General features: G+C 30.3%; 2 protein-coding genes across 4 annotated transcripts in view; one reads left to right on the forward strand and one right to left on the reverse strand.

Moving 5' to 3' along the window:
- The window catches only part of LOC143065228 (cilia- and flagella-associated protein 69-like), a 25500-nt gene extending 18701 nt beyond the window's left edge, over nucleotides 1-6799 (forward strand). The window contains exons 20-23 of the mRNA XM_076238669.1: nucleotides 1722-1786; nucleotides 3128-3170; nucleotides 5709-5843; nucleotides 6523-6799. Of these exons, the coding sequence (XP_076094784.1) occupies nucleotides 1722-1786; nucleotides 3128-3170; nucleotides 5709-5843; nucleotides 6523-6537 (258 nt within the window). The 3' untranslated portion in view covers nucleotides 6538-6799. The remainder of the gene's footprint in view (nucleotides 1-1721; nucleotides 1787-3127; nucleotides 3171-5708; nucleotides 5844-6522) is intronic.
- The window catches only part of LOC143065226 (uncharacterized), a 79424-nt gene continuing 70063 nt past the window's right edge, over nucleotides 6700-16060 (reverse strand). For 2 of the 3 annotated variants that reach the window (XM_076238667.1, XM_076238668.1), the window contains exon 13: nucleotides 6700-12540. In XM_076238667.1, coding sequence (XP_076094782.1) covers nucleotides 12460-12540 — 81 coding nt within the window. In that variant the 3' untranslated portion in view covers nucleotides 6700-12459. The remainder of the gene's footprint in view (nucleotides 12541-16060) is intronic. The other variant, XR_012975425.1, reaches the window with a different exon arrangement.

The raw sequence follows: 16060 nt of genomic DNA on the forward strand, positions 1-16060 counted from the left end.
GAGGATGGCATCCTTGTCTAGATGTCTGTTTAGGTTGGCTTGAAGTGTTCTGTTGCCATCTCATTGATGTTGTAGTTTAGCCTAAATTTTCTTTTTAGTCACATCATCTTTAGTGCAAAACTTGAACTAGAAAGAAAACTTGGCAAATTTCTTGTCATTTCCATTAATTTATCATTTCTGTCCAATTCACGCTAATTTATATGTGTTTTGTTGGGGATTAACTTAAAAAGATAATGATCTCTACCTCAACTATTCATGACATTTGGCACTTGATGTAGACAGAAAAGCAATGAACCCCGACTTCAGTTGGCACTGCCTCTTTGACATGTGACATAATGTTTTGCATGTTAATACAGTTTGTTCAGTACAATATATTTTGTTTTATATTCATTCAATATACTTTTATTTCTATTTGGATGTTCCTTAATTTGTATAATGTCTGTCAGATTTTTTTTTAAGAAAAGAATGCCTGTCCTATATACCTATATATTGTCAAACCTGTTTTCAAGGTCAATTCTATTTTGGGAAAACTTTTCTTATCTGTAGAATTAACTATGCATTTTGAACCTCTTCTATAGTCTCCTCTGATAAATGTTTTTATATACCTTTTTGACTGTACTTTGTCTTAAAGTTAGATCATGATAGGCAAACTTGCGGTGGCAAAATTTTGTAACTGGGATAAGAACCCAGACTTTTGTCTTATCATTGCAATTTCAGCACCCCAGACCACTCAGACAACTAGGTTATTAATGTACTTTTGTAAGTCAGCCTGAAATCGGTCTGTAATACAGTACATGAATTATGGCGGCATATAGATAGAATCCTTTACAGATCAGCAGATTGTCTCCATTGTAAAGAATGATAAATCTTACACTCAGACCTTACATACAGTCATATTTATAGATTTTTATTTTATACATATAATTTTGTGACAAACCTTAGACAGATTTTCTTCATTAGATAAGCTAGGGCTTTACGGGGCTCAAACACCATAAATAGCTTATATATACTTGGTCTGATATTTAGCCAAACATTGTTAGATCTTCAATTTTGTCCTTCCCTTAGTTTGGTTTAAACCTTATCTTTAAAAATTGTAAGGTACAGTTTACATGTAGTGAAAAAAAAATTTCTTATTGTATGGTCAATATCGGCTGGACATGACAACAGGGTACTTTTTTTTTTTTTTTTTTTATATATAATCAGCTTCATACGGTTTTCAATCAGTACTCATCATACATTTTTGAATGTTTGTGTAATAACATTAAGATGTACACTCACATTGTTTTCACATTAAGAGATTTTTTGTGAACCTAGTCTGATATCAGCTTTATTTTCAACACTCATTCTGTGACAGCAGCTTGTCACACCAACAGCCATCAAACTTTTTTTAGAATAATTAATATTACATTGAAGATATATAATGGACTTTTGAGTATTTTTTTGAGAACTTTTGCCAATTTTTTTTGACAGATTTAGATTTGTGAAGCTCACATGTAGTTAGTTTTCCTAGATTGTGTAGAAAACTCTTTGTATAGTTGAATCCTCCTTCAAATTTCAACCAACAAACCTTAATATTTTTTAAAATGTTTGTATATACATGTATTTAGAATATTTGTAGCCCTATAAATGTATGTTTATTTTTAAGGATTTAATTTTTTTGCAAAGATAATCATGGATACTAAATTATGAAGTTTTTTTCATTTGTTAATATTTATTTTCAGGCTGCTAAAGAAAGACAGAAGTTATCTGTTGATGCTTCAAGAGTACAGAATAATTACAGAGAACTGTAAGTATATAGTCCACAATATAGACCTCAGTGTTTCAGCCACTGCATTCAAAAACTACTCCATCTTGGGTTTCTTTCTAAGTTTAATGCATTTACTAAAGAGCTGAAAAGGAAGTTTTATAAACCAAGTGCAGTAATATATGACTCTCTGGGAATTGTCAATTATTCTCCAAAAATTATCAGGATCAGAACCATAGCCCAGTAATGGAATTAACAATGGAATTTTAAGCAAATAAATTTTTTAGGATTTCCAAGAAATTAATTCCAGTTATATAAAAAAATATTTATTTTTGTGTCTTATTTGTTGTCCTCCAATATGGAAATAAATAGAAGTTTTCTTTAGTAATTACATATTAAGGTGTGACTCATTAAGTCATTAAATAAAGAATAAAAGGTTGGGAATGATAGATGATGATGTTACAGTTCTTATTAATGTTAGATATTAATATGGTAATCTACTGGTACAAGAGACCCATAACAGATTGATAAAAAATGATTACAACCGAAGGAAATCAACGATGTCATAAAAAACCTAAACAATGGGAAAACTGATACCACAAGTATCGTGTCTATTTCCCGTCATTAATCAACGTAATCTCTTGTGGATTGAAAAACTGACAGGACTTCCGTCTCATCCATTACGTAAAGTTTGTAAAACCTTCAATAAATAACCATATTCTATAATGGTAGGTCACAAACAGATCATTTTTCCGTAAATTAACAGCTTTTTATGCACTTCAGCATAAAGAAAACGGTATAATTTGGATGCAGTCCTTTTTTTAATCATTTGATGATTAAACTCAATATAAGTGCTTCTTGCTTTCATAGTGCAACATCCTTTTTGTAATTAACAGTTTTTTTTGTTTCACTTTGTTGTAAAAGAGATATTATTTTCAATAAAAATAAACAAGATATTATGTAGTAGGTTGTTTTAATATTTGATTGTTTGTATTAGAAAGCTTTGTAGTCATTTGTTGTAATTGATTCCGTGTTATTTATTGTCAAATAATTTCCATCATTGTTTGCCATGCTGGTGCAAGAATAAAAAGTTAATTTAATTCCTTTGAACTGGGAAATTAATGTGATTGGACTCATTTTTAGTCATTTATAACAAAAGAAAAGTAAAGGGATATTTTCAATTATGTAACTTGTATAGAAATAATTTTGTGTTAGTAGTTATATTGGTTTTGGAAACTGATTTTCTTTTATTCAGGTTAATAGCTTTTGTATTGCTATTTAAGAAATTAATTGCAATTGTTGAATTAAAACCATATCAAGTATATAAAAAGATGACAGAAATGAACTACAATGTTGGAGTAAATAATATAATTTGTTTTGCAGTGAGTCCTATCATGATACTGAGCTGAAGGATTTACATACAACTGTAAGTTTCAGTATAAGCCTACAATATGTTGTAAACATAGTAATAAGATGTGGTATGAGTGCCAATGAGACAACTCTCCATCCTAGTCACAATGTGTAAAAAGTAAATCATAATAGGTCAAAGTATTGCTTTCAACACAAAGCCTTGGGCACACTGAACAGCAAGCTATAAAGGGACCAAAATGACTAGTGCAAAACAATTCAAACAGGAAAATCAAGTATAATCTATAAAAAAAACCAGAAACATTTTTAGATCAAAATTTGAAATAAAACTGATTCTCTGATGATTTTAAGGTTATATAAAACAATTGATAAGTAACCACAAGTTCCTGTTTTCATGACTACTGGATTTAAAACTGATTATTTCATCCTGAATCATAAATGAAGCTGAGTTTCCTACTATCAATGAATGATAGCAGTCACAATAGTGAGGATATGGGTACATCTTATTAGGATCCTGCAGTTCAATTGTCAAAAGGCCTATAGTCATTATCCTGTCTGTCTGTTCTTACACCTGTCCACTTACCACAATTGCACTTTGTGAACCAAACTCAAGTTGAGACCTTTGACAGAAATTTCTTATATTTATTAGGTTGATTTGCCCTCATGTACAGTTGATCACATTGTATTTTGACTATACCATATTTAATAGAGTTATGAGACTTCGGCCTTGTTAACTGTTGTACCCTGACATAAGCAAATTGTTCTACACATGATCAATACAGCATGGGTCACATGAGGAGCAGGATATGCCTATCTTACACCACCCCTGATCTCTTATGTGGTTTGTGTTGCTCAGTCATTACCATTTTATGTATTTTTTTTAATCCTCTGAGAACCTGATTAATTTTAAAAATTACATAACAATTTACTTATTTACATTTGGCGGGGTCCTATGTGATATCTCCTTTCACATATCTCTTGTTGACAATACCCAGTTCTAATGTTTAAAAAGAAGCTACTGACCGTGAAAGAAATGACAATTTGTTTTGTTTTCAAATTGTATTTTCATCAGATGACTGACAAACATAGATTTTTTGTGATGTGTTTTTTTTTTTTTGCTTCCACATTGACATGTACACCATATCTTTTTTTATTCATAAAGATGACATTATATCCTCCTCTTAATTGTTTTGACATTAATTTGCAATATAAAGTTTGTGTATAGAACACTCAAAGAAATAAAGCAACATCATTTTACAAAGTATGTATAATTTTTAAGACAATTGATATAAAAAAAAAACTAAAATCAAGTCGTCTCTTGAGACTGTATATTTTGTGTAAGTATTGCCTATTCTTCAAGCTGGTGACTCACTAGCATTAATAGTAATCAATCTAATTTATACATGTATTTGGGAGTTTTACATTTATATTATGTTTCAACGATTTCATGAGTACAAATCACCACAGTTTTACTTAACTATAGATCTGCATTTGACTTTGATGCTTATTTGGCATCAAGATTTGATTTGTGCTGAGTCATCAGTTTTATTTCACCAATTGATTTATCTTTTTTAGTCTTATGTAATGGCAAGTTTCCATTCTTATTCAAATTCAAACAATTAGTTAATGTGTGCATTCTGACAATTTTTGAAAAAGCCTAAAGAAAAGTAAGATCAATGCACTTTTATGAAGAATTAAGAATGAATAACAGAGTAAGGCTAACACTAAGTTATTTTGTAAAGTTAATATAATATAGATTTTAGCATTATTACACACTGAATGATTATGATATTTATTCTAAGATAATAATAAAAAAAAAAAACAATTATCAAAAACTAGTGATGTCAGAAGTGTTCTTTTATTGTAGACTTTTTCACATTGACTGTTTTCAAAAGCAGTCTCATTTTATCATTGGCATTTTATTTTTTAAGAATGTTAACAAAAGCAGTGTTCTTTTATTGTAGATATTGTATTACTTTCTCTTCTTTAAATAAAACAGTGTATTTTTTTCAATGAAGACATTCTATTCTTCAGGAGGGGCATCAGTGGCTGAGTGGTCTCAGTAGTTACTACTGTAATCACTAGCCACTCAAACCAGAGGCTGTGAGTTCGAACACAGCTCGTGCAGAAGCACTAGACTCCAATTTTAATTGACTAGGCTTGTCAGTTTTCTCTGGGCACTCCGGCTTCCTCCACCATAAAAACTGGCTGCCATGAAATAGCCTAAATGAGGTGCTTAAAAGTAGCATTAAAACACCAAAAATCAAATCAAATCATCTATTCTGCAAGGCTCTTGAATAAAGTACTTAAGTAGGGTCTGTCTTGTAAACAATCTATATAATATGGCTGTTGAATAGTATGGTAGATATTACATGAATAAAGCAGTGTTCTCTGTAGTACACATTCTATTCTACAAGACACTTGCATAAACCAGTGCTGTCCTTTGTAAACATTCTGTTCTAAAAGGCTTTTGAATAAAGCTACATTCTTTTATGGTAGACATTTTATTTTTGAACACTGTTGCATAAAGCATTATTTTTTAATGTAGACATTTTATTTAAAGACTGTTTAACAAAGCAATTTTCTGTTGTTGTAGACCTTCTGTGGTAAATCAGTTGACGTAGAGAGTACCTCACATAATCTGACTGGTGGTCCATTTGCAAGCTATGATCCAAAAACTGGTACCCTGAGGGACAGGAAAGTTATGAAGGCACCTAGTAATCTCAGTAGTGTAAGTATTTGTCGACCCTATTGGATAAGTTTTGTGGATCATGGTTATACATGTATGACAACATCAGCAAACATTTTACTGGGTTAATAACAGTAATATTGACCTATGTAACAATTTCACTGGGAAAAAAATATAGATTTTTAATCATTCAACATAAAAACAAGGTCATTGTAACCTCTAGCTGTCATTTGGATGTTTGTGTTGCATTACTGCTGTCTCATTGAAATATGTACCACATATCTTTTTATATATTGAAGTGACTGTGTAAAACTAAGAATTATTCAAGAGACCTGTTAATGTGTTACAGTAACTGAAATCCTTATCTTATGAAACCTAAGCAGGAATAAATGAATGAAAACAAGGTTCATACAGGCATGCACATACAACAATGAACCTTTTGACCAATTATATGCATTATAACATTGAGAAACTAATGGAATGACAAAAACTCACAATGAATCCTTAAACCATCTTGGTAAAGCACTATCTAAAATATACAGTACACAGCATCATACGACATACACTTCCTTCAGTAACTGACAAGCTATACTTACACTTTCTGTTTACATATGTTAATATTAAACCATTTTTCAATATTTCTAATTACCGTATTATATTTGATGTATTTACATTAATTGTTTAATACTTTTTTTGATTGTGAATTCTAATTGTATTTCAGATTTCTCGTTATTAGAGAGGGACTACTGACCATAATGACCAATCTGGCCACTCAAAAGGGACGTTAACTGTATGGACTAGTTTGTGCTACATCTGTGATAACTTTTATAAATAATTTTCTTTCTCTGATTTGGAGAATTGATGTACATTATTATGGCATATTAATGAAGAAACACTATTGTAAATTGTCAAATATTTATTATACATTGTATGAAAGACTGTTTTGTTGGTGTAATATGAACTACCAATAAATAATGGTGTTTTAACAGTAGAAAAAAGTCTCATTTATTATAAACAATAAATAAATGTCCAATAATTTGAAATTAATTCCTAAAAAATAGTGTAGATTTATTTTCTTCAAACTTGTTTTTCTTTTGGTAGAAAAAATTGTCAGTACATAAATAATCCTGTGACTAACAGTTACACCCTCTTCAGATTTCCAGTAAGAATATTTACAGATGCAACTTTCACATATTAATACATCCTGCCAACTATCAATACAGAAATACATTGAACAATTAGTTGATGCCTAAAGGTAAAATACCATAAACAGCTTTAAATTCTTACTAAGACCTTTTATAGGCTTGCAGAGTGGATTTATAAACAGACACAACTTTATCTGTAAACACATTCTTACAGGAAATGGTAACAATGGGCATACCTTACATATTAAAGTATCTGTTCTATGATGAAAAATTGTCCATACCAATAATTTTATAATACAAATTGATTGGACAATAAGTCACCAATGTGACAGAAAAAGAAATACAAATGTTTTATAAAATGGAACAACATGAACAATCTTCAAAAACACTCCTCTACATAGCCTTCTCCCTTTCCACCAACCAAGGACATTGATCCTATTATCATGAAAACATATAACAACGCATCTTAATTTGTCAAGAAATATACTAAAAAGATTTAAAGCCTTCTCCCATTCCACCAACCAATGACATTGATCCTATTATCATTACTTAAAGATTTAAAGCCTTCTCCCATTCCACCAACCAATGACATGGATCCTATTATCATTACTAAAATGATTTAACTATAATTATGCAAAGTATTTATTAAAAAAAAAATTGAATTTCTAGTATATCAATTTTAAATTCTTTGGTTTTGATTTAAAGACATTTATGGGAGGGGTTGAGAAACAAAGTGGTAAAGACAAAAAAGAAAAAGGAAAAAAAAAGAGAAGAAGAAAACAAGCAGTTAGATGAAAGAAGCCATATTAGATGAATTGAAGAAGAAACCAAAGAGAAAGATTTCAGATCATTCATTCTTTATTCACACAATATAAAGCTATCAATTGTTTCAGCTTGAGTGAGACTACAAATCATACAAAGAAATTTTGAACTTTTCTTTATTTTCTCTATGTAAGGAATGATAGAAGAGACAAAAGAAAAAAGATGGTTAAAATGAAATGATAGGTAAAGACAAATCAACATTAGGTATGGTACACAAAATTGATTGATAAAGAACATGATATCTTAGAACTAGAATGATATTCGTAAATTCTTGTTGTTGATTTTTGTTTTACTCAAAATAAGAAATAGTCATCTTAATGTTGTATTAATACTGATGTTAAGATATTATTTCAAATACTAGCTGTTTAAAACTTGTACCTCTTTTGTGGCATTTTTTAAAAATGTGTTTTGTTGGAATGTAGGGAGATGTTGTCATAGTAACCATTATACTACATAAATGGTCTGAGATCATTGGAAAACTGAGAAATAAAACATTGTTACAACACATGGTTAAAGCATAAAAATGAAACAAATTGTAACAATATATCGTGAAGACAACTTTCTTGAATGAAAAAAAAAATAATATAGACTCATACAAGAATAATTTGAAGAAAAATGGACTAGTTTTATCTTCTTCAACTTAAGTCCTGTTAATTTGAAGTGAAAACAAGTTTCCTAAATGAAATTCACCTACAAATGCGAACATTAAAGAAATGGTACATATTTAATTTGTTTCACTATACCATTGATGAATAAATAGTTTATCTAGTGTTAAACTAATGTAGTATCTTTGTTCAAGGTGTCCACTAAAGTTATACACTTCCAACTCAATGCACTGTCAACTAATAGAAAACAAAAGTCTGAGTTTGTTATTTTCAACCAAAAATCCTTGCCCTTGATCTTTTAATTATTACATTGATTAGTTTGAAAGCTTTCTAGAGAGAGAGTGTAATTTCTGAACTAATTTCTTTGATTTGGAAATATCTTGTAGAATGAAAAAACAGTCCTAAGCATACATAGAACAAGACAGAAATGTGTAATATAATTGGACTATGCAGGGGGGTGGGGGCTCAAAGTAAATTATATTCAATGGTATCAATGGATTTCCAGTACACATGGTAATGAATAATACCTAATGGTCAATCATTTACACAATAAGTCAAAAGAATATATAGTATCACATGACCAACTCTAAAAAAACCTTCACCTGGAAATATTTCTATTCTTTTGCAAATATTTAAAAGCAGTGTTAAAGCATGAACAGTACTAACTGCCAACACTGCAGGAAGGAAACATGAAATTAATAAAGAAATTTAATCAACAGGAAAATTGTTCTGAATAATTTCATTGATTGTTTCCCCTTAAAGCCATTTTTGAATTTTCATTGACACCAAAAAAAACTAGAACGTGTCCATAGTACATGGATTCCCCACTCCCACTATCAATATCTATGCTCAGTGGACAGTGAAATTGGGGTCAAATTGGCATTAAAATTAGAAAGATCATATCATAGAGAACATGTGTACAAGTTTCAAGTTGATTGGACTTCAACTTCATCAAAACTACCTCGACCAAAAACTTTAATCCAAAAGTGGGACAGACAGACAAATGAACATAACCATCCATTAGTCTAAAGTTGTCATGTGGCGAGTAAATAATTAAATTTTATTTGGACCAAAATGAAACAACATATGATAGACACAAAGTGATGGATGTCAGATTAAAAGATGATGAAAATTCCCAGAGTTGCTTCTACGTTTGGTTTATTGAACAAGGAACTGACTTTGACTGGCCTTGTAACAGTTTTATTCTAGTATTAGCTCTTATGTCACTCTAATCAATACCTGATGACTCACACAGAATATTGAACATGCTAAACTAATGCTTAGTGCAATTATTCTGATTTTATTGTAAAAGGGCTGGCAGCGATATCTTAACAAAATGTGCATCTGCTTGGCTAACAGTCTGATGAGATAATAAAGTTTATTTGCCACTTTCAGCTTTATTTTGAATCTGCAGATGTTAATGTTCCTTCCAATCTATTATTAGGTAAAAGCTAATAAAAAAAAATATTGCTTCATATGAATAAAAAAAATTTCTGAGTGGTTATCTATAGTACACTTTTATGTACAGCAACCTAGACCCTGAATAACAATAGTACAAATATTTACAAGTATCAAAGTTGAACCCTAGGAATTGCAAGGTATAAATTCTGTTTGTCCTATTATAAATGTACCCAACCATGTTTTGGAACTATGAAATTTTCAGGACATAGCAATAAAAAATTTACAATGAGATTTTTTCAATAGCAAATTCACTAAGTAGATAACCCCCAAATATACCTTGCAACTACAAAGGGAAGTAACAAAAACAAGGGAAATAACTGTGAATACAGTTTGGTCATGAATATTAACAGTATCACAATTATTATCTACCCCTTTGACAAAAATATAAAATGAGTGATTATACATTTTGGCTAAAACACAACTATCTTTATACAATTTGAATAAGGCATTTGATCTGTAAACACATGATCAAAGAAAGTTTTACAATATTGGTATCTTTCTTTTAATTGCCACCTAAATTTGAGAATGCTATCTACATGTGTATATATAAGTTGGTTTCTACACTACTCTTGTTACCTTTATTTAACAGATGGTTTCTTGCTTAACAACCAGTGGCTTTTGTTTATTTGAATATCATATGTGGACAAAACTGGTTCAAGTGTTCAGATCACAAGTAATTGCCATTTGTTTGTCATAACAAGAAACCTGAGCTAATGAAAATATAAATGGCTACATTTAGTGCATCTGATATACTAATCACAAGCATCTTGAGAAAAACACAAAATCTATGTTATCGTCAAATGTTCCTTTTAATATTTAGATATAAATACCAAATTATTTGATAAATACAGAATCAAAAGTCATCGATAAGGAAGAACTTAATAAGTGTAAAGATTTCTGTAAAGTAACTAAAAAATTATTTTCCCTTTAATTAAAAAAAAATTGTCTTTCAAAAAGATTCATCAAATTTTTCTCACCTAAGTTCTGATCTGACTAGGATACCAACTGAAAAATCTGTACTTTTTTTTAACAATCAAAGACTCAAAAAGGCCAAAATACTTCAAAGCACCAGAATTCTTCTCAGAATTAAGGCTGGTGATCAAAAAAGTCCTGTTTATTGCCTCCTCCACGAGAATAAAAATCTCCTTCTTTGAAAGGTCCAACAATCATATATCATCAACATATAATAGAACTAAAATATAGCACCAGATAAAAAAAAAACATCAAATTATTACACACAGTTGGGAAAGTTTAACATGGGTCAATAAAAAATAAAATGAAAAGACTAGACTAGATATAAATTCTATATACACATAACTAACACATACACATGTATACAAGAGGAAAATAAATACTTTGTTAGTTTTCATCAAAACATAACAACCCTTTGGAATTCAATTTTTGAAAAGTAAAAAAATAAATATGTTATACATTTATCTGAGAACAAAACACACAAAGTCTTAGACTGTGAACAAAGGAAAAGAAAGATTTCAATTTTAAATAAAATTAAACATTATCTTTCATGCACAAATATTTATATATATAATATACAATAATGTATACATGGTCAATGGGAGATAACTCATATCAAAACCAGACTTCTACTCATTTCAAATGAATTACACATATAATTTCCCTACACGTTGGTAATATGTATAGTTTTGGTGGTATATATCATGCAATGTGGAAACAATGTGACCGAAACACTTAACATTCAATCTAGACTCAATCTACCCATCATAATATTCCACAAATATCTAGGTATATATAAATATACAATGTTAGCAAAATACCTTTGCAAAATCTAATGCATTCTGGGTAATATTTCAAAAGTGTATGCAAAAATGTTATGATTGGTTAAATATTTATTTAACAATGGAAATTCAATCAATCATGTGATGTTATTCTCATTTTGTGGTACGAACAATCAAATTACCCATAGTCCTTTAGATCCTGAAATGGCAAATGCATACATATGAATATGTTTTAAAGGCATTGTAAAATTCATCCACAATAAACATAAGTACAAAGACACAGTCATTCTGATGAAAAGGATCAGTGCTGAACTTTAAACTTTTAATGTGAGTGCTAATTATATACTTGCATATATTTATATAGATAATATGCTGCTATTAAAAAATGTCAGGAATTTTTACATTATGAAGGTGAAATGATGAAAAAAGTCAAATGTAATTCCATAAGATACTTGCATGTAATGAATATTTTCCAAAATCAAAATACAATTGGCTTGTTCTTTTCCAAGCCAACTTTTGAATACCAAGAAAAATACGACATTTTAATTTATCAAAAATTGAATGAAAAAAATAGAAATCTAAAACATACTGTTTCCGGCCTAATGATAAACCAACAGTATACATTCATTTTCAAGCATAAGATATATTCCCATTTTGTTATGTTGTTCTTAAATATTCCTCAATATCATTCTTTTTTACCAGTAGACCACTAAGTTAAGTGATGGACAAAGTTATACAAAATTGTTGAAAACTCAAACTCATTTAGGCAAATTATATAAATAACAACCTAATACATTATAAATCTTTTGATTCAGTTTAACACTAACTGTAGTACTATCTTAGTTCAGTGTTGGTCCACATCTCTAACATTTCAAGGAGAATAACAACTAAATGCTGAACCTTCCCGGATGTAGTGACGAACAGGACTGTCTTCTTGGATAGGTATAAAATGCTGAAATATAAAAAAAAATAATTCCCAAAACCTGACAGACAATATAATGCATCACAAATTTCACGGAACTTAAAACCATAATTATATTAGCATAACACATATCCATCCATCAAATTAAATTGCAAGAAAGTTTAATAGGAGAAATGATAAGCCAAATAACAGAACATACAATTCATTTTATCATCAGCTTCACATCTGCCTTTCATTATTTGCCAATAAATTCTTCGTTTATTTCAAACATTTGCCACTGTCTTTTCACTGACACTATCTCTCACTAGAAATGTTTAGAATCTTCTTCAAGACAGTCAGGGGTTTGTTTACAAAAGCTGCTTGTGTTTAGTATCAAATGAAAACCTGTTGCCCCAAAAAAGATGTTGGTTGTCAATTTCGCCACTGGACAGCTGCCAATTATACTCTGAAATCAACATTGCACAGTCTACCAAATGTTTTGATAGTAAAAAAATGATTTGATGGGAAACTGAATCTGACTATAATTAACTTATAACATATTTTATCTTCCATGTTTTTTTGCCCGTTTTGTAAAAATGTGTTTGTTTTAGAGAGAGCAAGAAAACTTTTGATATATATAATACCCTTCATGAAGTGAAAGAATAAATAAATGACTTCATCAATTCACACAATTTTCCCAATGATGAATTACTATGTTATATCAATAATTTAAGCTTGTTTTAAATCATTAACCTGTGTAATAAAGAAGAGTTAAGGAAAGTCTTTCAACCTTATAAATACAGAAAATGTTTTAATTGATTGAATCTTTTTCATAAACTCAGCTTGATTAGGGGAGATAACTCAGATAATTAAGTACATTAATCTATGTTGCAATGTAGCACCAAAAAAAAAAGTATGTTGAACCATCATGCTTTTTTTTTTTTTTTTTTTTTTTTTTAATTTTCTAAACATGTAAAAGTTATAAGAGAGCTCTGTCTTTTTATTTTCATTTCATTTCATTTCAAAATTCTATCATTTAGTATTTTCTGACTTGCATAGTCAATGATAGTAAAGACTTTCCATGATTAATCGATACAAATTATTGAATAAAAAAAATCAGTGACCTATCCTTTTATTATGTTTTTAAAAATAAAGCAAGTTATAACTTACATAAAAGCTTAATCTGATTTTTTTTTACCATTTTTTGTATCTTGAAATTTGAATCATTTTTCTTAACTCTACATTCACATATAAATACAATTTTCAAAGATTAAGGCCTAAATTAAAATATTGTCTGTTTCCCCAATCCCGACCCTGCCAAGCCAGGTATGGGTAGGTAGGTAGGGAAATAAATTTATTTTTCCAAAAAGCTTGACATTGTCGGACAACCTGTCAAGCCTGAAAATCCAAAATGAATAAAATAATATTTCACTTAGTTTTGACAATAAAATTTTATGAGTAGCACCAATTTTGCAGGGTCGGTCGGGATTGGGGAAACAAACAATATTTTATTTTAGGCCTAAGCAGTATTAAGACACATTACTTCAATAGTATCTTCACCAATGTTGAGCTAAAACTAATTAAAAGCAAGTTCAAAAAGTTGTGTTTAATTTCTAAAGCTTCACATTTTAATGATATTTCTCTCTGAATACTTCAGCTTTAAAACAGAAAAGAATGTTGTAGTACTTGTGTGTTTATTGTTTTGTTTGTATCAGTCCTGAGAATGTCTGTAAGCTCGTCAGGCTCTAGTAAGTGAGATGTTTCATAAGTAGTACTTGTATCTGTAGTAGGTAATAACCAAGGTAATAACCAAGGTTATAACCAAGGTGGTTGTTGAGAGATGAGACATTTTATATTATGTCTACCAGTTTATACATGTTGACACAAATATGTTCTTTTTAAATATTCACATAAAAAGTCAATTCATGTAAAACAAGAATGTGTCCATAGTACATTGATGCCCCCACTCACACTAATCATTTCTATGTTCAATGGAAAGTGAAATTGGAGTCAATCTCTCATTTGGCATTACAATAGAAAGATCATATCATAGGGAACATATGTACTAACTCCAACTTCATCACAAGAGTGCACACACTGAAATGTCTCACCTTCTTTACTAATCATTGATATTATGTTGATAGTCCTAAATATAAAGCTTTATTACAACTGTCACATAAATGATAAATCTAACATTAAACAAGACAAGAATGTACACCTGAAATGTCTCCCTTCTTTACTAATCATTGATATTATGTTGATAGCCCTAAATATAAAGCTTTATTACAACTGTCACATAAATGATAACTCTAACATTAAACAAGAAAACTAAACATTGACCAATGAACCATGAAAATGAGGTCAAGGAAAGATGAGCCATGCCAGCTGGCAGACATGTACAGCTAACAATTCTTCCATACAACACATATAGTTGACCTATTGCTTATAGCTTATGAAAAACAGACCAAAACACAAAACTTATCACTGAGCAATGAAACCGTGAAAATGAGGTCAAGGTCAAATAAAACCTGCACAACTGAAAAAAGATCATAAAATATTTCCATACAACAAATATAGTTGACCTATGGCATATAGCATTAGAAAAAAAGACTAAAACTTAAAAACTTTACTTTCACCACTGAACCATGAAAATGAGGTCAAGGTCAGATGACACCTGCAGGCTAGACATGTACACCTTACAATCATTCCATACACCAAATAAAGTAGACCTATTGCATATAGTATAAGAAAAAACAGACCAAATCCCAAAAACTTTACTATAACCACTGAACCATCCATGAAAATGAGGTCAGGGTCAGATGACACCTGTCAGTTGGACATGTACACCTTACAGTCCTTCCATACACCAAATATACTAGACCTATTGCTTATAGAATCTGAGATATGGACTTGACCACCAAAACTTGACCTTGTTCACAGATCCATGAAATGAGGTCGAGGTCAAGTGAAAAAACTGTGACAGACATGAGGACCTTGCAAGGTACACACATATTAAATATAGTTATCCTATTACTAATAATAAGAGAGTATCTAACATTACAAACAATCTTAACTTTTTTTTCAAGTAGTCACTGAACCATGAAAATGAGGTCAAGGACATTGGACATGTGACTGACGGAAACTTCGTCACATGAGGATTCCATATACAAAGTATGAAGCATCCAGGTCTTCCATCATCTTGTTAACTATAGAGCTTTTAAGAAGTTAACTAACTCCGCCGCCTTCGCCGGATCCCTATCCCTATGTCAAGCTTTCTGCGACAAAAGTCGCAGGCTTGACAAAAAAAGACTGACCAAAAAATTTAACCTAAAGCGGGACAGATGGATGCATGAAGTTGGGTATAAAATAGATAATCAGCACGATTTTGAATCTAGTCCAAGCAATACCAAGACATTGGTGAACAAAACCATGATATAAGTTTCATAAAATCTGGCAAGAATTGAACACATGAAAGTGCTGACGATGCAATTTTCCATATAGTTTATAGGTACATGTAAAGTTTCCAAGGGCATAACTCTTAAAAATAATTGATGGGGACTGATTTTTTAAC

The sequence above is a fragment of the Mytilus galloprovincialis genome, chromosome 2 (assembly GCF_965363235.1).
Source record: "Mytilus galloprovincialis chromosome 2, xbMytGall1.hap1.1, whole genome shotgun sequence".
NCBI classification, from domain to species: domain Eukaryota; kingdom Metazoa; phylum Mollusca; class Bivalvia; order Mytilida; family Mytilidae; genus Mytilus; species Mytilus galloprovincialis.